Raw genomic sequence first — 23,047 nt, 5'->3', positions numbered from 1 at the left:
GACAGCTCAGGTGAAGCAGCCACTGAAGTCAACTGTGTTATGTTCAGCTACATGCTGTGCCACAGGATGGTCTACTTTGCTCTCAGTAATCAAAGCCTTGGTGAAGGATTTGGTTCAGTTGTTGCCATCGGGGGGGGGGGGGGGGGGGCTGGATAACGAAGGGGGAACTCCTTTGTGGTTGGTTCCTGGGCATAGTGGATTGATTGGAGGTATAAGGGGAAACAACAAGGGAGATCTGTTTGCAGACTAGGTCTGGGGAGTAATGTGTATCTGTGACAGCCTTGGTAAGACCCTCAGCATACTGAGCAAGGTACACTGTACCTGGGTGGTCAGGTTATATGGGAGGGATATTTTGGTGTGAAAGAGTGACAGCTGTCAAAATGCAGGTACTGTGATGTTGATGGTCGGTAGGCTTAAGGTGGACAGAGGTGCAGATAGAGCCTTCAGAGAGGTGGTCAACATCTAGGGATGTGGCATGCCGGGTTGGGGAGAACCATGTGAAGCAGATGGAGATACCATCGATGAACCTGAACTAGATTAGGGATTTAGCATTTTGGGAGGTTAGGAAGGTTCCTCTAGATAGCCCATAAAAAGGTTGGCATAGGAGGGTGCCATACGAGTGTCCACAGCTGTGCCCTCCAAATGCGAAGTAGTTGTGGGTTAGGATAAAGTTAGTAAGGTGTAAGAGGAATGAGGTAGTGGGTTTGGAGTCTGAAGGACATTGGAAAAGGTAGTGTTCAATAGTGGTAAGACCATGGGCATGAGGAATGTTGGTGTACAGGGAGATGGGATCAACAGTGACTGGTAGTGTCAGTGAAGAAAGTGGTTACTTTCTTTGACGTGGGAAGTTAGATTATGGGCAATTGGTTGGATGTGTTGGTCAATGAGGGCTGAAATTCTTTCAGCAGGGGCACAATAACCAGCCACAATGGAGTTTCCAGGATTGTTGAGTTTGTGGATTTTGGGGAGCATGTGGAGGGTAGTTGTGCAGGGTGTTTTAAGGGTGAGAAGGAAATGGATTCAGGGGAGATGTTCTGGGGAGGGCCTACGGCTTTAAGCAGGGATTGAAGATTGTGTTGGACTTCTGGGATGGGATCACTCTGGCAGAGTTTATATGTGGAGGAGTCAGATATTTGGCAGACGCCTCCTGCCAGATAGTCACAGCGATTCATAACAACAATGGTGGAACCTTTGTCTCCAGGTAGGATGACTAGGTCAGGATTTGTTTTGATGCTGTGTGTTCATGAAGTATGCTTGCTTGTGTACGTCTCGCTTTCACTGATGAAGGCTGAGGCTGAAAGCTTTGTGTAAGTGTCTTGTAATTATGTCTGTCTGCAACTTGATATGTTTTTTTTTACAGTAATTAGCAATCTGTCTTTTCCTACATTGTTTACAAACCTAACAGTTTAACACTAAAATCTTGTATTCCGATAAAGAAAATCTAACAGCATTATAAACATTGCCAATAAAATAGAGCTAATGACAAATATCCAATGTCACATCCTTGATTATTTGGTATTTTTTTGAGAGTGAACATTAATTTAACTTGCAGATGTGTTTGGCATTATAATTGTTGTCTTGTGTCCTGTACATTTTTATCAGACTGCTGTTTACCGTATGTCCATGAACAGGGTCAAAGCTCAGAGGCCAAAAATCTGATCAAATTGAACCAAGGCTGTGAATCTGGAGTGTAAAGCGCAACAACTATAACAAAAAGAAAGGTAGAACAGTAAAGAGCACAAAATATGAAAGAGGGCAAGCCAGATGACATATGACAAGCCTGGGTCATGTACGGATGTGGATTTAGTAGCTGGAGAGATGGCGAGTTCAATGGACCTACATGCGTCCGACCTACAGGTTGCATTCAACAAGGTGAGAGAAACCAGATTCCCCCCCCCCCCCCCCAATTCAAATAAGTCACATATGATTTTTTCACATGTGCCACGTCAGAAATTACTCATACTCACATCAAACAGAAAACTCAATGTGGCAAGAAAGTATTTAAGAAATAAAAGTGATCTGCATACAAAAACGGAGATCTGATTCTGCCTCAGTACTTCTGCAAGCAGGAAAATAAAGAAATAATTTATGAAACAATCAGCAGCAGTATCACACCTTGCTTCTGTATCCTTTGTCAAATCAACAGTGTCTGGTATGTAAGCCGCAGGGTCTGCCAGTAGTGGGCAATAGGTAACAGCTGACTCCCATCTGTCAATTTCAAGTTGATCAACTGCGACACCATGGGCAGATAATACTTGTGTTGGTACAGGACTTCGGAGGCCAGAGCTCCCTGCATAGTTCTCCAGCCATGAGTATTTATCTGCATCTAAGAGTAGAAAATGAGACAAAAGTCTTACAAGAAACAGCATAATGAGTAAAAATGTATAAATAGCTCAAATGTATTAAAAAAATTCCTTACAGCTGTACTGTTTTAATATTCTGTTCGTTTCACAGTGCTCTTGATTGTGCGGTCATAGTGCTCCATATTTCAGTATCTGCTAGAGATGCAGGGTGTAATCAACTGCTACAAAATATGTTTATTAAAGGCTTCTAGAAAAAATAAGTAAATATATATTGTAGATGTTCATAGCTCCATGCATCTCTAACAAGTGCTACTCATACAAGCAAAAAACTCGAAATCACTATGAAATAAACAGAACAAACAATACAGTTACAAGTAAAATTATTTATAAAATGAAATCATTAGCAGCAGAAACATCTTACCATGTACTCCTCCAATAATAGTGCGTACCAAATTGTGAGCAGTGCTTTTTTAAGTTCTGGATTACGGAGCGAGAGTGCTATGTCCATGTACTGCTTAATATGTACCTTATGGAAGCTTTCATTTAACCAAAAGTTTGTGTAGCAATATCAGTTCAGAGCAAATTATTGTACTTCTACAACATTACTTTTTCTCAGTTCTTAATAATCTCTACCTTTAACAATATCTTTTTCCCCTCGGTTATAATAATATTTGTATTTCTCCCGAGATGCCATACAGTGCTGTTATGAACTGTTATCAATTACTGCTCTTGTCTCTATGAATTTTCTTTCTTTTGTTTAATTCATCAGATGTAATTCCTATGTAATAAGTAGCCACTGAAAAACTAGTTGTATTTTGCGGCCAATTTTGAAGGCTTATTTTTTGAATTCTGTATGTTCTTTATTTTTGTTTTATTTCATTGTTTTTCAGTGTTGTGGTCAAAATAAAAATACCTTACCATTTACATTATATTTATTGGCATCACTTATTTATGTTGTAAAAAAAAAATGAAACCTTTACTTTCAGTCTACTAAATATACTCAATTAAATGAAAAATAACTCTGTAATTATATACCATTGAAGGTTTATCAGAAGAAAGTATCGTCATAACTACAAAGTTCTCTTTTGAGATCATATGCCGCTGATCCATCAACACTTAAGTACAGAGTAAAAACAGTTGCTTGGAATCTATTTTTGTACATGTAAGACAAACTGGATTCAGCATGAAAGCAAATATTTGCCCTTCCACATTTCATGGGGGCATGGTAAGTTGCTTTCCCACTAAATTTTGAAGCAGCTGAGTGTATCTGCATCAGTTAAGGATACGTGCAATGCTGAGACCTGCCCTTCCAGGTATAGTAACAGACTCTCTGTCGACTCAGCACTAATACAGTTAATCATCATCATCATCATCATCATCATCATCCTCCAAGGATTGTAACACAAATGCCATGGATCTGTGGGCATAAGAGTTGTCAGCCTGGTATGATAGTGCAATCCAGCAGGTTACAGTGCTTTCTTTATTTATGTCTCAAGTATTAATCTCTTTGTACTTTTCGAAAACTTGGTAGTTTCATAACCAAAAATTCCTTTTCCCACAATAATGAAGCCATCTTCAAGCTGTTTTAACTCAGAATAGACATAAAACACAACCACTGATGTCACACTTTAGCAGAATGAACTGTATTAAAAACAATGTCTTTTAGAAAGAGCTTTCATCTGATGCACCAATTACAATGCTTATTTTTTAGTATACAATTACAATGCTTATTTTTTAGTATACAAGTATAAACATGAACACCACCAAACACAGCACTTCACAACCATGTAAACCAAGATGGCCCCTTCTCAGTTTGCTTCAGCCAGTCACAGCACAGGACAGGATATGTCATGTGTGGTGTCACAAGGCTTAGGCCTGTCCCACCCCTCATTAAATAGACCAAGACTTATACGAATAATTGTAAGAACAGTTATTATTATTATTATGTTCTTTAAGTTTGTTTTTGGGTTTTCAGAAATACTGTGGGAAGAAAGTTTATTTATGTTGCAGATAACATGGAAGACGTTGCCCAATGATCACCACGAAAGTTCGACGTAGCAGCAAGTGGGCAAGGAATAAAACGAATGCTGCAAACTACCGCGAGCCATGGAAGAGCCTGGGCCACGAGGGCATCGAGCTTCCTAGGTCGTTGTTGGACAACATCAAAGGAAGAGAGATTCTGCTTTCTCTTTGTAAACAGATCCATCGAGTCTTCAAAGGTTCATGTAAAACGTATAGGCGGGTGACACATTAGGAGGGACCCAATGCCTGTAATACTTCCGCAGTTATTAAAAAGTTGTTAAATGGGAAAACTAATAGTTCATCATTTATATACATAAAAAGTAGTAAAAGATATAGAAAAGGAAGAGTTGCGGTGTCAGAACGAAAAGTGGTACATCGCTCAGCAACTAAGAAGGACGTAAACAGCGGGCGTTACGTGGTGAAAATAAATCAGCTGATAAAATAGTACGTCTGTAATTAAGCATAAAGCCATGTAACACTGCACATGCCACACAAACATGTTTCTGGCGGTACAACAAAACACTGATAATGTTTATTCAATATTATTTTATTATTTTGTGAATGAATTTTGCGGTGGGCCTGATCTGTAGTATAGTCCAAGATCTAGCTTACATGGGAAAGTGGTAATTTGGTACCAAGTTGGTGAAGTCAACGGATATGATTCCATAAAAGGGTCTCGTACTACTACTGCAGCATGTTTGTGTGACATAACGTATCTTGTGCTGCGGCAGAAACAATCTGAGCAGTCAAAATGATAGTTTACGTGTTCCTAAACCTAAAGGGTTGGCACACACCACCTCTTTATAGATTTCAAAGCAGCTTAAGACAGCATATATAGAAAGCAGTTATGTCAAGCTCTAGATGAACTGGGAATCTCGAGAAAGTTGGTAAGGCTGGTGAGAACGACAATGAGCGAAACACAAGGTAGTGTAAGAATAGGAATGATGTCCAATACATCAAGTATTAAAAACAGAGTGTGACAAGGGGATGCGTTGGCATGTCTTCTCTTTAACGCCACCCTGGAAAACGTGATGAAAAACACAAACCTTCTGAATAGGGGAGCGATCTTCTATATATCAGTGCAGATACTGGCCTACATGGATGACATAGATATAATAGCAAGAACCCAAAAAGCAATGGAAGGACATTTACAGCTCTCAAACAGGCTAGTAGGAACATGGGGTTAATTATTAATGAACAAAAAACAAAATATATGGCAGCTGGAAAAGCACATAGAGAAAATATGCCAAATGCAAGAACAATGGGCAACTATACGTTTTAGAGAGTTGAACATTTCAAGTACCTGGGCTCGACAGTTACGCATCTAAATGGTACCTCCTATGAAATTAAGCAGAGATTAATACTATCCAATAGAGCCTATTTTGCCCTAACAAGACTTCTATCCTCAAGGCTCCTGACTCGTACCACTAAATGAACTATCTATAAATCACTTACACGACCAGTGCTTACATATGCCTCTGAAGCCTGCACATTAACAACTAAAGATGTTGAAACACTGGATGGTTTTGAAAGAAAGGTACTTAGATGAATTATCGGCCCAATCTGTGAAAGAGGAAGATGGAGGAGGAGATACAACCATGAGTTGTATATCATATACAAAGACCAACCCATCAGAAGGATAGTAAAATCATCCAGACTGAGGTGGGTGGGACATGTGGCTCGCATGAATGGTACAGAAGAACCAAAAAGAATATTACAAGGAATGCCAGGTGGGCAGAGAAGACGTGGTCGACCAAGAGCCAGACAGGAAGATGGAGTAATCGAAGATCTTAGGAAGATGGGCTATAGAAACTGGAGAGTATTGGCAAAGGACCGAGAGAAATGGAAGGAAATTGTAGAAGAGGCCAAGGCTCATCATGAGCTGTAGAGCCAAGAAAGAAGAAGAAAACTAAAGTGACATATGTGTATTTGGTGGTCTTCATATTTATATCTTAAAAACAAGAATAGGAAAAAATCCTAAATTTAGTGACATTTTGTAAATTCTGCTTTTTTGTATAATTTTTCACATTATCATTATTATGAGATTTTCATTTCGCTAGTAGTAAGATGTACTGTAACTGCATGGTATATATACCAAAAGCCAATGAAATGGAAATAAATAAAGAAATAAATCCCCAAGTTCTCCACAGGGCAAAAAATGTCAATAGTAAAGTTTCATCTCTCTCTGGTAAGAAATTTTTAAGAGCCCCAATAGCATTGACTAAATGTATGCTGGCAACAAGAATCATCTATAGTTTACTAGAAGTGTTTGCAAATGTCATATAAATGAACATTCCATGAAAGGTATGCTAAGACATATAAGTGCTGAGATTGTATAATGTAGTTGGTTGTGGGACTCTTGAGGGGTAGGTTGAGCTGCCAAGTCAGAAAGAGTTTTCTTCATTTGCACAAAATGGTTCTTTTACTCATGGAATGTAAGAGTTGTGTTGTAAGTTTATCTGTTGAGTAACAGTAACTGTAAAGGACATGTGTATACTATAACATCATGTTTGTGTGGTAATATGGAGGGAGAAGGGAGTGGATGAAACATGATGCTGGCACAGACTACTAATATAAAATAGCACCAAATGGGATGCCAAGCTTAATACCTCCACAAGACAGATAAATCACTGTTAATAGTGTCACATCACATAAAAAATGCTGAGATGTTTGGGATTTTATTCAAGATATAGGCAGAAAATTCTGATGAAGGAACTTTACGCCACCACCTTCCCTCCACTTGCCATGCAAATACTAATGGTGGAAATTTCTTTCAACCACCTGGATCCAAACAAGCTCTCTCTAGTCAAGTGCCACCACACACAAGTGCATTAGCAACCTCAGTTATGGCCAAGAAACCAAACACAAATGCCTAATATACAACACAATTATGAGTTGTATCCTGTTTCAATACCTAGCACACAGACTTGGGGGGGGGGGGGGGGGGGGGGGAGGGGCTAGTTTTTAACTGTAGCTACATGGGTAGGACTAAAAAAATAATATGTGCATTAATACTAACACTAATCAGGCATACATATCCTGTAAACTGACTCATACTGCATCATTTAGATAAAAGAATCATTCACATGATCTACGGACAAGGTAACTAATTAACAACTGTCTCTACATGAATTATCACACAGACTTCATTAAAACAATATATAATATTTATATTGTATCCAAAGTAGCGCAACAAACTATGTCAGTTAAAGAAATAATACATAATCCATAATTTTCAATTCACAAAAATTATTGCAACATCTACAAAATTATGTTGACATTAATATTTCATCTTATAAAAATCAATTTATTAGCCTGAAGGGCTCAAAATATATTTGTACATTTCTAAAGACAGTAACAGAATATAAATGTGTTCGTTTTGAAGGTTTTTTGTGGATGAATTATTGTGTTAATGCAAAGTGTTTTTTTGTAATGTACTCTCCACAAACTAAATGTCAGGCGTCATGTATCATAGGAAAATCAGTTGGAAATAGTTCACTGCTTTCAATACACCATTTGTAAACTGAAACCCATTACCAAGCTATTCAACTGGATGACGAGCTGTAGTGTCACATTACACGCATCAAAAAAAAGTTTTGCATCACCGCAGTTCCCAGAACTCCTGAAGATAGACGTCAACTGTGGATATTGTACCACAGACACGGTCCCTTTGACTGTTCAGAGATGTCATTAAACCTGCCCAAAGATGTAAACAACCATGCATGAGCAGCATCTATTAGATGGAGCGGTCTGACAGCCGATCAGTTCCAGGCATTCCACCAGGAAGAAGGTACATGGCTCACGTTGTCTATAGTTTGACCATGCCTAGATGGTAAATACTGTGGTTCAATTGCGTCCGCATTGTTACTTTGTGCCAGGAAGGGCTCTGAAATATTACTGTATCTCACTGCCCTATCAGAACCCCTCGGAGAGCATTAAAGATAAACCCAAGTCCTAATTGTCCAATTGTAAAGTGACCCGTTTCCAAATTACATACAAAAAATAACCACTACTTCAGTATACATATAATTCGAAAACGATGCTTTGCTGGTTAACATTGTTCTTATGTAAGAAACATAATATAAATGTGAAATTAATACTGTAACTAATCGAACAAAATGTAGCACATGGTCAGCATGTACCAGTAAACCTATCAGTATAAAATTACTACAGCAAATTAAATAGAACATATAAGTAAAGCATGTTAATTGAATCTTCGATATATGTTAGCACTAAAATTCAGGCACTAGTTGATTTGTTATAAACAAATTTAGAAATGTAATTGTTACCTGTAACACAATTAGTCAGAAAATGTTATATTAACTCATAACTAAGTTGAAAATAGGTTCACCTTGTTCAGCACTGAGATTGTAAATTTTTAGCAATGTGTACCTCATATTCGGTTTAACTTTTAATTGTGATTTTACATAAAACTGTAATTTTCATTGTAGGTAACTGTTAACAAAAGTATAAATAGGCGCCTTGGGGCACTCGTTTTTTGGCTAGGGTTGTGAGCAAATGTATTGTAGGCTCACTCGTTTGTTGATTGTTGTGAACACTGTGTCGTTTGATGTCAACTTTGGGTACATGTGATGTAACTGGTACAGTTCACCAGGCTCGGACACTAGAGTCCTGGAAATATATTGGTGTTAAAACTGCACTGTACTTTGGAATTTATTTGGGAGTCTTCCGCAATCCTTTTCATAGGCTGCACAGCGACGAGACGAATCCAGGAATTTTACAACACCCCAAGAACTAAACAACTCTCACTGTTGGTAGAATTGACGTGAAAACAACAGCACATCAACTGGGCATTTCACTCAAAAGTCAAAACATTTGCAACGCGGAGGTGGGAAAATATAAACATCTCAGCTCGCAACAAGGGAAGTGTCCACGCATCTCACAGTGAGCCAAAGCGATGTTGTTCAGACATGGAGGAGATACAGAGAGACAGGAACAGTCGATGATATGCCTCGCTCAGGCGGCCCAAGGGCTACTACTACAGTGGATGACCGCTACCTAGGGATTATGGCTCAGAGGAACCCTGACAGCAATGCCATCATGTTGAATAATGTTTTTCAGGCAGCCATAGGACGTCGTGTTACAACTCAAACTGTGTGCAATAGGCTGCATGATGCGCAACTTTACTCCCAACGTCCATGGTGAGGTCCATCTTTGCAACCATGACACCATGCAGGGCGGTACAGATGGGCCCAACAACATGCTGAATGGTCTGCTCAGGATTGGCATCACATTCTCTTCACCAATGAGTGTTGCATACGCCTTCAAGCAAACAATTGTCGGAGACATGTTTGGAGGCAACCTGGTCAGACTGAACGCCTTAAACTCGCTGTCCAGCAAGTGCATCAAGGTGGAGGTTCCCTGCTATTTTGGGGTGGTATTATGTGGGGCCAACGCACACCGCTGGTTGTCATGGAAGGCGCCATAACAGCTGTACGAAACGTGAATGCCATCCTTCAACTGATAGTGCAACCATATCGGCAGCATATTGGCGAGGCATTCGTCTTCATGGATGACAATTCATGTCCCCATCCTGAACATTTTGTGAATGGCTTCCCTTAGGATAATGACATCACTCGACTTGAGTGGCCAGCATGTTCTCCAGACATGAATCCAAATGAACATGCCTGGGATAGATCGAAAAGGGCTGTTTATCGATGATGTGAACCATCAACCACTCTGAGGGATCTACGCCGAATCACCACTGAGGAGTGGGACTATCTTGAATAACAGTGTCTTTATGACCTTGCGTATAGTATGCCATAACGAATACAGGCAAGCATCAATGCAAGAGGACATGCTACTGGGTATTAGAGGTGCTGGTATGTACAGCTACCTGGCCCAACACCTCTCGCTGTATGGTGATACAACATGCAATGTGTGGTTTTCATGAGCAAAAAAAGGGGAGAAATGATGTTTATGTTTATCTCTATTCCAATTTTCTGTACAGGTTCCAGAACTCTTGGAACTGAGGTGATGCAAAACTTTTTTTGATGTGTGTGGTCTTGCTGTTATTGGTCCTGTTGTATGTAAAAACACCTATTGGATCTTTTACATATTATAGATTAGGAGTCCTGTTGATACGCATTTTCATGTAAAGATCAAGTCTTATGTCAAGGGTGGTCACTAATTTCAGTAGGGAGTTCTAGTTGCTCTTTCCATATGAGTGTGAATTTTAAATATGCCATTGCTGTTTATGTGTTGTGTACAAACAGGAATAATCGTATTTATGATGCTTGTACAAAGAATAATGAAGAAAATACACTAATAAATTGGACCTGTTAAGACATCACATAACATGCACTAAAAAGAACCATCAAGTCTATCAAATAACTAGTAAGCTGATTGTATTTTCTCACTTTAATGCAGTGAAATGAAATGCTTTGGATTTTTTTTAAAAAGAACAACTGTAACATCTCTTACAGGCAGTGAAATATTATAATCTTTCTGATATCAAATAGTAGGCAATAATCTGTGGTCCAGAAATAAAAGTGATAATTTTATATTACTGTATTTACCTTAGTATAAGATGACCCCCTTTTCTTAACAGGCTTCTTGAGAAAAAATTATTGTTTAACATACTCTGACTAATCGAAATTATGAACTCTTATTTACGTAAGGTATCTGGCTAAAAAGTTACCAGTACACCTCTAATAGCTTAGAATATTTATTACTTATTTACATTTTGATAACACAAGGAAAAATAAACAAAAACAGATTGTTTACATTAATCTTCACTGCCTCACGTTTTTAGCCGTCTTCGGTGGCACCCCTATTTCTAATCATAATCGTCATCATCTTAACAGAACAGCTGTGCAACTTACATCTTTGTAACAACAAATATTTGGCTGTTTTCTTTCCTGAATATGTTGTGATATTTTTAAACATAAGGTTGATTTCACACCTATACTGACGTGAAAATGTTAATTTCTTTTGCTACATAAACATATCATCTGCCCACCACTCTCTCATTGGCTGTGTAGAACCAGCAGCTGAAACACCCCCAGTTGTTTGCATCATACCTCACGGGGAGCATGGCAACACTGCTGCACGAAATACCTAAGTATGCCATTGGCCCCACTTTAGACTTTTAGCATGTCCCGCAGAAATGTATGCTATTGTGAATTATTTGTTCAAATTTAAAGTCAATTTGGTTCCAAGAGCAAATGGATTCATGCAAATTACAATTTAAACATGTTAAGATGTTAATAAAAAGCAGAATCACACAGTATAGATTCCAGCAGTTGGCAGCAAGATGGAATCTGCTGCCCGCTCGCCACTCTGCGCAACCCCCCCCCCCCCCCCCCCCCCCCCGACTCATTGTAGTTATCAGCTATTTCATGCCACTGTTCCCTCTACATGCCTTCCATAGTGCTGTGCTCGAGCAACAATGAAATATGGACAGCTGTATCTTCTAGGGTGAATGTAATTTGTAATAACAGCAACTAATACATAAATAGGAGATCTAAATAATGATTCAGTCCAATTCTCGAACTTTCGTGTGTCGTGCGATCTAGTGCCCACTTGGTACTAGCTCCACAACAGGTCTTTCTGCTATAATTTATTCTTGTGATAGCAACTGCAGTCAGTTTAATATGATTTGTTCCATTTGTTTGACATTTAATTCTGGATTAATTTCCTTTATCACTTTATTTGAATGTCACCACCTTGTACTAAAGCTAATTAAAAGATCGTAACATTTTTTCCCCCAGTACTCTAACACATGAACAGCTACTGAATTTTCATTTGCAATGCACTTCGTAAATCATTAGTTTATTCTAAGCAAATAAAATACTGACTTTAGTTCAGAATCCTGTAATGGTGTTTGAGGGACAAGATTTTCACCTTTGAATGTTACTGTTAGTTAAGAGGCAGCATAAATGTATGTATATGGTATCAAACAATGGAAAATCCAGGATGGCATGTAACAATATTATGAGAATTTCTTCTCTTAATATGTATATGGCATCCATACATGTATGAGAACTTCTATTGCAAATCTCTTCAGACACAACAAAAGTTTGTGAGTTGACAGAATTTAATGCTATTTTCTCCTGTGTCTCACAAAATAGTCAATTTTTTGTAGCAGAGCATTAGATTGTTGTAGTGCCTAGTTCATAGTTCCTCACATATCCATCCTTTGCACAAGCCTTGCGAGACAAATGTCACATGATTGGTCAAACAAGATCAATACTGTATCGAGCGCTTCTGCGTATTGGGAAATCTTGAGCCTATTCGAATGAAAGTACTGTTTGCTAAGCTCTACCCTTTGGAACTCTTCCAAATAAATTTGTATGAAAGCTCAATAGCCAAAGCTTCATTTATAAATGTAAGAGGATCCCTATATTAACCTATAAAACACTGTAAAAAAATTTACCTCAGCAGCAATAATTTAATCTGCAAATATAAGATGAACCAGTATTTTTCAAATGGCAAATTTGGGAAAAGACCTTATCTTATAAGCAGGTAAATACTGCAAATTTAATGGGGTTTAGTCAAATGATGCCTAAGGAGGATCAGATAACAACCAGATAATGAAGAGAGTAAGAGTGAGTTCTCCACTTTTATGGTGTTACTGAATATCATAACTGATAAAACAATTTGTTATTATCAAAAAGGCAATAACAGTATTATTCCACTTACATTTGAAATTGTACAGTTTCAAATGTCCATATAATAACCTATAATTACTACTACTACCACTACTACTACTACTACTACTACTATACATCGACTATTATTGTGGATTACAATATTTGGGAAAAGTGGAGAAATGATAAAATGAGAAAGGAGACGAATATCTGATACTTTTACCAAGCAGAATTTTACACAGCAGGTAGAATTACAGATTTTCCCCCAAAGTATTTTGGATTATCTGCATGACCATTATATTTTAATTTATTTTTACTAAATATTAATATACGTTAGGATTAACAAATGAACTGTGCTTGCATGGTACCTTGCATATGATTTGAACAGTTTCAAAGAGAGCTTTCCCTTATCCAATGGTAAGACATGAACACGACAGTGGTAGGTGTGGTGAGAAAGTGGAGTGAGGAAGATTAAAGAGTCTGATCAAGATTTTGTAAATAATGTGAGGTCAGCTATACTCCTCTTTCTAATATGTGAGAGTAGCAATTGTTTTTGATGGCTAATACAAGACAGAAAGAAATCTGTTTGCAAATCAGATCAATAATGTAATAAGTACTGAGATTGTCAATACATGACAGTGGTGCAAGAAGTTCTCAGCATTAACCATCAATAAACCTGTCATGTGCATGGAAGTCTTGTGACAATTTTCAACAGGCTTTGTGTTAAATTGCAAATTGGCTGTAGGCAACTGGCTAAAAGAAGTGTGGTGTTTGAATTCTTAGAAATGGAGAAAAATGAGTATCATACAGCCATAAAATTTTTGTAAAAGAAAGTTTGACGCTAACCAAAATTCGTTTGTGGTTCGTAAATGTGTTATTTGTTATTTATTTATTTATCCTGTGGATCACATATTGTACAAAGTACACATGATATAGGACAAGTCATTTTTCTTAACAAATATGTAGTTTGGAGAAAAAAAATAGGCAATGGACTGCCATTTAAAAAAATGTACACAAAATTGTTCGTTGATGAATATAGTAACTTCACATACAGAGAATACAAACAATTTACATGGGGAACTAAGAAACATGTAGGCGATAAAGTGCTACTTTAAATTTACACAAATAATCACTGAGATTACAGAATAGTGAAAATGTCAACTGGAAACACAACAGAAGGACAATGTCATTTAAAAACTACATTAAACATGAAATTAACATTGAGATTTCACAGACAATTAAGTTTTAATACTAACAGAATGTGTACTTGTACATTCAAAAGCGAGTTGAAAAATTTTGGGAAGTGAAACTGAAACATAGTTGTGTATAGTAGAAATTAGGTTATTATTTTGCCTACAGAATGTTTTACTCTAATCACAGTATTTTACAAAGGAACTTTATAATTTTTCATTTCCAGGAATTCTTGTACTGAATAGAAACAGTGCTTTGTCAGAAACGCCTTTAGTTTATTTTTAAATATTGGATCTGGAGCAGTTTTTATTTGTTCTGGAATTTTATTGTGTAATACGACACCCAGATGAGTTATATATTTTTGGTATGATGATGTCCTTGAAAAAATTTGATGGATATTAGATTGCCCTCTGGTATAATGAGCGTGTATATCATTGTTTCGGATTAATTTGCCTGTTCTTGAGAGGTATTCCCTGGTGAATAGGATTGTTTCTTGAATGAATAGGGATGGGATGCTTAGAACATTAAGTTTTATAAATTGACATTTACAGGATTCCAGCTTTTTGAGGCCACAGATTATCCTCAGTGCTCTTTTTTGTAGTTTAAATATACTTGTGCTGTGAGTTGAATTTCCCCAAAAGATGATTCCATAGCGGAGCAATGAGTGGAACTGCGCATGGTATGCTTGCATTAGTGTGGATTTACTTGTAGTAGATTTTAGTATTCTTAGTCCATAGCACAATGATGAGAGTTTCTTTGATAAGTTGTTTATATGTGTGTCCCATTTTAAATTTTGTTGGACCCATAGACCCAAAAATTTTGTTGCATTTACATTTTCAATTTCATCGTTATTTAATTTTACTTGGATAGTTTTTTGACTGAATGTGGGAATTAGATGGAAGTTGATACATACAGTTTTCCCACTATTAACAATTAGGCCATTTTTGTTAAACCACTCAGAAAGTTTTTCCATAGAGTTATCAGATATTGTCTGAAGGGATTCAGAGCTAGATCCAGTCAACACTATGCTTGTATCATCAGCAAACAGGATAGTTTTTTGTGGGCTCATACATTCAAAAAGATCATCTACGTAAATGAGGAAAAGTAATGGCCTTAGAACAGAACCCTGGGGAACACCATATCTTATTGTTCTTTCCTCCGAGAGGAAAACTGTGTTATTTATTTTATTCTGTACATTAATATCGTATTGAAGTGATACCTTCTGTCTGCAGTTTTGTAGGTAAGAGCATAGCCAGTTGTGAGCCACACCTCTTATTCCTCTTCTTTCCAATTTAGCAAGCAGTATTTTATGATCTAGTACGTCAAAGGCTTTAGAGAGATCTAAGAAGATACCTGCAGCTATATTATGTTGGTCAATTTGTTTCAGTATGTGGTCCAACAGTTCAAAAATTGCTGTCTGGGTGGATAAAGATTTACTAAAACCATGTTGTTGAATGCTGATTGGTGCGTGGTTTTTTATGAAATTTATAAGCCTGTCATAAAAAAGTTTTTCCAGGATTTTTGAAAAGATGCTTAATATGGATAATGGTCTATAATTGGATACTAAATCAGGGGAACCTTTCTTTAGTAATGGTGAGACTTTAGCTATTTTGAGAGCATCTGGAAAAATGCCAGTTTTTAATGATTGGTTGTAGATGGTTGATAATGGCTTTACTATATGGGGAGCACACACCTTTAATATGAGGTCAGGTACTTCATCATAGCCACTAGAGATTTTATTGCGTAACAATTTTATTATGTCCATAATTTCATCAGGGTTTGTTTCATAAACAAACATTGTAGCATTAGTGCTGTTTGACGTATTGGTGGAATTGAAGAACGATACCTTGCAGTTTGCCTGAATGAGATCTTCTGCTAGTGAGGTGAAATATTCATTGAACTTGTTTACAACTGTGTATGGATCTGTGACCTTAGAGTCATTAGGTGTTAGGGAAATGTTTTCCTTTTTAGGTGTTGAACTACAAGTTTCTTTTTTAATAACTTTCCACATAGCTTTCATTTTGTTTGAAGAGTTTCTTATGAAATTGTCATTCCATAAAAGTTTTGCCTGTCTAATCACTCTAAGATAAATTTTTTTAGTAGGCTTTACAATAGTCAGAAAATTCTTCAGTGACTATGCATTTTTTGGAGCAATATTGGAGAAATCTGTTTCTCTCACTAGAACTTTTGATTCCTTTTGTTACCCACGACTTTCTATTTTGATTGCTTGAAGTTTTTGTTTCAAAAGGAAATGCTGTATTAAAGTAATAAAGGAAGGTGTTATGGAAGCTTAAGAACACATTATCAACAGTTGTTTGCATGTAAACACTGTCCCAATTTTCCTTAGCTAATAGGAAGTTAAAAATCCTAATATTGCCATCTGAAAAGTTTCTTCTTTGAAATACTTTTTTGGGGCTGATTTTACTATTTTCCATGTCAACGCTCAGTAGCTGAGCATCATGGTCACTGTATCCCATGCTCAGTACTTCGCCAGTGAATTTGTAACCAGTATCAGTTATGAAGATTTGATCAATTATTGAATCAGTATGCTCTGTTGATCTTGTTGGAGAGTGTATTGTGGTGATCATATTAAAGGATTTGGTCATGTTTAACAAATCAAGTTTGGCATTACTGTTTTTTGATAAATCAATGTTAAAATCGCCACAAAGTATTATTCTCATATTTAATGAGCTGACACTATTCAGCAGAATTTCTAATTTGGTCATAAAATTTGGAATATTACTACTTGGTGCTCTGTATACATTTATAATTATATATCATAGAGGGAAACATTCCACGTGGGAAAAATTATATATAAAAACAAAGATGAGGTGACTTACCGAACGAAAGCGCTGGCAGGTCGATAGACACACAAACAAACACAAACATACACACAAAATTCAAGCTTTCGCAACAAACTGTTGCCTCATCAGGAAAGAGGGAAGGAGAGGGGAAGACGAAAGGAAGTGGGTTTTAAGGGAGAAGGTAAGGAGTCATTCCAATCCCGGGAGCGGAAAGACTTACCTTAGGGGTAAGACATATGTCTGCTTGTGTCTGTATGTGTGGACGGATATGTGCGTGAGTGCGAGTGTATACCTGTCCTTTTCTCCCCCATAAGGTAAGTCTTTCCGCTCCCGGGATTGGAATGACTCAAAACCCACTTCCTTTCATCTTCCCCTCTCCTTCCCTCTTTCCTGATGAGGCAACAGTTTGTTGCGAAAGCTTGAATTTTGTGTGTATGTTTGTGTTTGTTTGTGTGTCTATCGACCTGCCAGCGCTTTCGTTCGGTAAGTCACCTCATCTTTGTTTTTATTTATAATTATATAGTTTAGTTCAGGCAGCTTAACCATAGAAACCTCAAATTCCTTATCTTCAGATAATGCAATCTGTTCATTTAGGCCTACCTCACTGAATTTTATCTGGTCCTTTACAAATATAGCAGTACTGCCATGTGTGGAGAAATTCCTACAATAGAAGCTTGTTAATGAGTACCTTGGAATAGAGGTTGACTGAATTTCTTCTTTAGACAGCCAGTGTTCGGTAATACATATTACATCTGGATTTATTTGAGACTGAAGTAACACTTCCAGCATTTGAATCTTATTTCTGAATGACTGGACATTATGGTGTAATACAAGAAATGATGAACTTTGTGACTTTTCAGTTAAGGGTTTGATTAATTTCTTTTCTAAAGGTATTTCTGACACAGCACTTACCCTAAAAAATTGGCCGAGATTTTATTTTTGTGTGTGGCTTCTTGCACGCAATTTTCAGTAGTAGAGATGGTTTTTAGTGGTTGACACAGTTCTGCTTCCATCAAAGCGTCTGTTTTTGGCCTAAACCATTTTGTAATTTGTGGTTGTTTGGCGATCTTGATACTTGGGGCTGATTTCTTCAGGATATGATTTCGGAGTTTTTCTACTATTTGGTCTTTTCCTAACATATTTAAATGTAGTCCATGAGCGGTATGAAATCTTCTTCCTAAATTGTATGTATCAATCATCTCTACGTTATGAAATGTAGAACATATTTCTGAAATCAGTTTGTTTGCAATGCAAATTTCTTGGTTGACACAGGACCAGGAAGACAAATCATAACGATGAGGAATGTTAACAACGAGTACATTTGTATGTAATAGGTTGTTTAAGCATTCCTTCATTTCTTTTGCAAACCCTTTTGTTTCATTCCTATATATATCGTTTGAACCACCTAGAAGCACGACAAAATCACAATTACTTAAGTGAGATACATCAGTAGAGTTTGTTAGTTTATTTACCTCACAAAACTGCGCTCCTGGCTTCACAAAACCTGTTACCATTAAATTACATTTATCTTTCAATAGTGATGAAATTCCACGTCCATGACTGTCACCAAGCACACAAATTTTTTTGTTCATCACAGTTTTGGGGCTAGAAGGTTTTGAAACGTGTTTTTGCTGTGTAGATATATTCTGTTTTTGCACATTCGGTAACCTTTTTTGATAACTATGAACCTGTGTTAACTTTGCGGTCTTGGGAGCAAGTTTATTGTGTGCAGCAGAAGTTTGTTTTTCACAATGACCATCGTTTTGTAGTAGGATATCGAATTTTTTTTTTTTTTTTGAGCTATTACTGAAGAAGAAACACTATTTACGATATCTGCACACTTTATTTTACACGGACACTGTTGTGTAGGTTCCACATTTTTCTTAATAACAGGCTTTTCTTTCAGATGGTGCACGATTTGATCTTTTGTTGATAGGACTACCGTTTTTTGGAGCACGGCAGGAGAATTTATTACTAAAGACGACGAAATGATTGCGCTATGGTTAGCGTTACCGGTACACCCAGAATGTGTTGGAAAACTTGAAATGGCGACGGAATCATCGGTTACTGTGTACACTTTATTTCTGTCGAATTCACTTACGCCCTGCTCGGCGGTTTTTAGTTTTCCATGATCATTTTCAAGACATTTGAGTCTATCAGCTAACATTCTGTTTTCTGCCAAGGATCTGCACACAATTTCTTGCAACGAATTAATAGTTTCAACTAGTTTTGCTTTGTCAGGATGGACTTCACATGTTACACACTTACATTTTGATTTGGATGATTTTTCACTGCAGGTTTTTTGCGTAGCACTAGACTTGAAACTTTGCGAAGCACTTTTGTTAATCATCTTCTTGCTATTGATGCCGGATAACATTTGAAAATTCGAAATAACTGGAGGCACAAATTCACTAAACTTCTCAATCGCCGCCATCTTTGGTGATCCTTCTCCTTAATTTTGCACAATGAAGAAATGGGCTGTCAAATTTAAGTGTGCAGTGAAAGTCTTCAAGATTATCCAGGTACGGAATGTCCAAAAAGGGCTAGCACACCAGAAATCATTGAAAAAGTAGGTAATATTGTCTTTGAAGATCAGCATGTGAAAGCGCCTAGACTGTAGTGATTTCAACGCAACATGTTGGCTAAATTTTGCATGAAGATCTGAGAAAGCTTTGTACAAGATGGGTGCTGCACTTGTCCACAGTAGATCAAAAATAAATTTGATTGACAATTTCTGAATACTGTTCGGCACATTTTGAAATAAAGAAAAGTGAGTTTATTTGTCAGCAGATGATAACTGATGAATCAAATTTTCAACACTACACACACAAATCAAAATAACAATTGAAACACTGCACATAAGTTGGTTCTTCAGCTCCAAAGATGGTGAAAACAATGTCATCAGCAAGAAAGTTAAATACAGCTGGTTTTCTGATGTGGAAAAAAGTCACCTTTCAACAAGAGTACCTTGGCAGAGGGAAAACTGAAGGGTCTGTGCTATGAAGTATTGGACCATTCACCTTGTTCCCCAGATTTGGCTCTCAGAGACTTCCATTTATTCTCACAAGCCACAGCCTTCCTTGCTGATAGTCATTTTTCATTCAATCAAGAAGGATTTCAGCTGTAGATGAATATTTTACAGCACTTACAAAGAAACGCTAGTGAGACAGAATCATGTCACTGGAACACCACTGGTTGAAGTATATTAATGTTAAAGGAGATTATGTCGCAGACAAAAACTTTTTGAAAACATAAATCCTCATTTTCACAGTCAGTTATTTTCACACTACATTTGATTTTTTGGTTGAGAACCATTTGCTTTCATTTGCCTCTAATACACTGTTGTCACAGTAGTATATGAATGTGTGTTGCACAGGGTATGAATGGTGATAGTCACGCCGTGTGTACTACTGTTTGTCGGTTTGACATATTACAAAGTACGCAGGTGGGCATCACATCATCAGATAGAACTGTGACAAGCAAGGTTTCTAGAAGGACCACATGGATTTTGTCTATGGAAATGAAATTAGAGTTTCAAGAAAGTTCAGCCTCTCTGTGGTACAGAAGATGAAAATGTCAAATGTATTCAGACTAGGGGATGAAGGTTCATGGATTCCATGTCCTTAAAATACCAAGTTTAACAATTACAATAGAACTAAACTAAACTCCTCCCAAACAGGCCACGAAGGCCCAACGGTACCGACTGGCCGCTGTGTCATCCTCAGTCCACAGAAGTCACTGGATGCGGATATGGAGAGGCATGTGGTCAGCACACTGTTCTCCCAACTGTATGTCAGTTTCCGAAACTGGAATAATTATGATAACTTTATCCAATAAATTTGTGTTCACCATTTCCTTATGGAAGAAGAATTTGTACAGCCGTTAGATCAACTTTGGTAAGGAACATTGCACAAAAAATTAGTTTTCATACAGTTCCCAAGAACATTAATATAACCAAAGTATTATAAATGCTGAATATATTTTATCAGATAATAATTACAATATTTATGGATTTTCAAGTGTTTCTTTTGCCTGAACAATTTACCATATTCTTCTGCTCCTTTGAGAAACGCACCAATGGCTCCAAGGTAACCTTCATGGCGAAGAAAGAGTGCCTGAACTTTTCCCTTACTCCAATAATTAATTGAATATGATACTGTATGCATACTCAATGGATGGTTTCGGAGAAAATACCCTCCAAAATACACCTGTAATAAAATTAAAATAAAGTTTTCAAAGTGATATGCAGAGTGAAGCACTTAATAACTTTTATTAATCATGCATCTTGTCCAGAAAACTTTCCAATTAGCAAGATTACTACTATTGTATGCACATATTGAACACTAGCTAGTTTTTGGTGTATTGGTGAGCAGCCTAATAGTTACACACTGCAAAACACAAATGAAAACTCACAACACAAATACACAAAATGACGATGTTAGTATGGCAGGGGCACCCATGAGCTCAACTTCAATGGACAAATGCAAACATTTTCAATTTAAAGTTATCAAAAATAGAGCAGTGATGTATGCTTCATTCACACATATTCTCATTGCGAAACAGAGGGTGCACCAGAATTAAATGCCTGTATTAACTCTGTAATACTGTAGTAGATTTCAAACATTTGTTTCTGATATATAATTTAGTGCAAAACAAGAACATGTGTAGTCTGTCTGTAAACTCAAGAGCGAGCAGTGCTTTTGTTGGGGGAAGTGGACTTCCCTGGAAGAACCCTGCAAATGGCCTACAGGAACACCCAAAATCAGTTGCCCTTTACCTGTCTAGCGGTGTAGATCAGCTTGCAGTGATATACCTCATTTCTATTTGTGGGATCTTAGTTGCCAGCGTCACTCAGTTAACTTTATATACAAAATTGTTAAGGCTTTCGTGGCCACTTGTTGACAAACTGCCTATTGGCTTATGTCTCGGGTTCTTCGGCCGATGTTCATCTAATGATTTTACTGACGTTTCACCAGCACGAGTGGCTGGCATTGTCACAGCTTCACCCTCCATTGACGGCGGTGAACTGGAGCCGAGCTCGCAGCTGCAGACTATATGTACCTGGTGCGCCAACGTCCGAGGGCTTCTCCTCGGTCATTTCCGATGCAGTTCTCCTCTTGCTACCTGCGACGGTCGTTCACTGCAGCATGGGAAGCCACGATCCATTTACCTTAAGCTTTCCTCTTTCTTGTTGAAACTGTTCTGTGTTTTTGTATTTCTACAGCATCTCTGAACAACCGCGTGTGATAGTGCTGCTCTACAGCCAGAACTTCCGCATCGTCGAATTTTACTACTTGGTCAGTCTCACTCAGTGTGTGTTCTGCCACGGCCGATTTCTCCACCTGCCCCAATGTGCAATGTCGCTTATGTTCTTTGATCCTGGTGTTGATTGATCTTCCAGTCATTCCGACATAAACTTTTCAGCATGTGCATGGTATACCATAAATTCCCGCCATTGCAAGTGGGTCCCTTTTCTCCTTTGCCAATCTAAGGCACTCTTTGATCTTCCTTGTCAGTTTGAAAATTGTCTTTACGTTGTGTTTGTGCAATATAAGGCCAATTCTGTCCATCACTCAGGAAATGTACGACAGACTTTTTTTTTTTTTTGATTCCTTACTATGCAATTCGAAGCACAGGTACTGGACTTCGCGACCTGCAAACCTAAGGTGTGGTACAGGTACGTCGATGATACTTCTGTTGTGTGGAGCCATGGTGAGCAACAGCTCGGTGACTTCCTAAGACACTTGAACAGCCTCCATGCCAACATAAAATTTACCATGGAAGTAGAAAAGGAACAAAAAACTCCATTTCTAGATGTGCTGATCACAAGGGATGCTGAAAACCTGGGACACAGCGTGTATCGAAAACCGACACACGCAGACCAATACCTGCCCAAACTGTCAAACCACCACCCGAGCCAGAAAAGAGGCATGATTAATATGCTCGTAATGCGAGCAGGATGAATATGTGAGCTGCAGCACCTCAGACGCGAAATGCAACACCTGGAAAGTGTTCTGAGGAGCAATGTGTATTCCACAAGTTATATTAGAAGTGTATCGGAGCCAAACACTCGGCGAAGTAAGGAATCAGAAAAATAAATGTCGGGTACGGCCTT

At 37.7% G+C, this 23,047-nt stretch overlaps 1 protein-coding gene across 2 annotated transcripts in view; it reads right to left on the bottom strand.

The window, feature by feature from the left end:
* The window catches only part of LOC126457642 (4'-phosphopantetheine phosphatase), a 163,974-nt gene that overhangs the window by 80,630 nt on the left and 60,297 nt on the right, over positions 1-23,047 (bottom strand). For both annotated transcript variants that reach the window (XM_050094113.1, XM_050094114.1), the window contains exons 8-9: positions 20,978-21,140; positions 2,116-2,326 (exon numbers count right to left, since the gene is read on the bottom strand). In XM_050094113.1, the coding sequence (XP_049950070.1) occupies positions 2,116-2,326; positions 20,978-21,140 (374 nt within the window). The remainder of the gene's footprint in view (positions 1-2,115; positions 2,327-20,977; positions 21,141-23,047) is intronic.

Source organism: Schistocerca serialis, chromosome 2, assembly GCF_023864345.2.
Source record: "Schistocerca serialis cubense isolate TAMUIC-IGC-003099 chromosome 2, iqSchSeri2.2, whole genome shotgun sequence".
Lineage (NCBI taxonomy): Eukaryota > Metazoa > Arthropoda > Insecta > Orthoptera > Acrididae > Schistocerca > Schistocerca serialis.
Note: the sequence above shows the minus strand (reverse complement) of the source record. Positions and strands in the feature narration are given on the sequence as shown.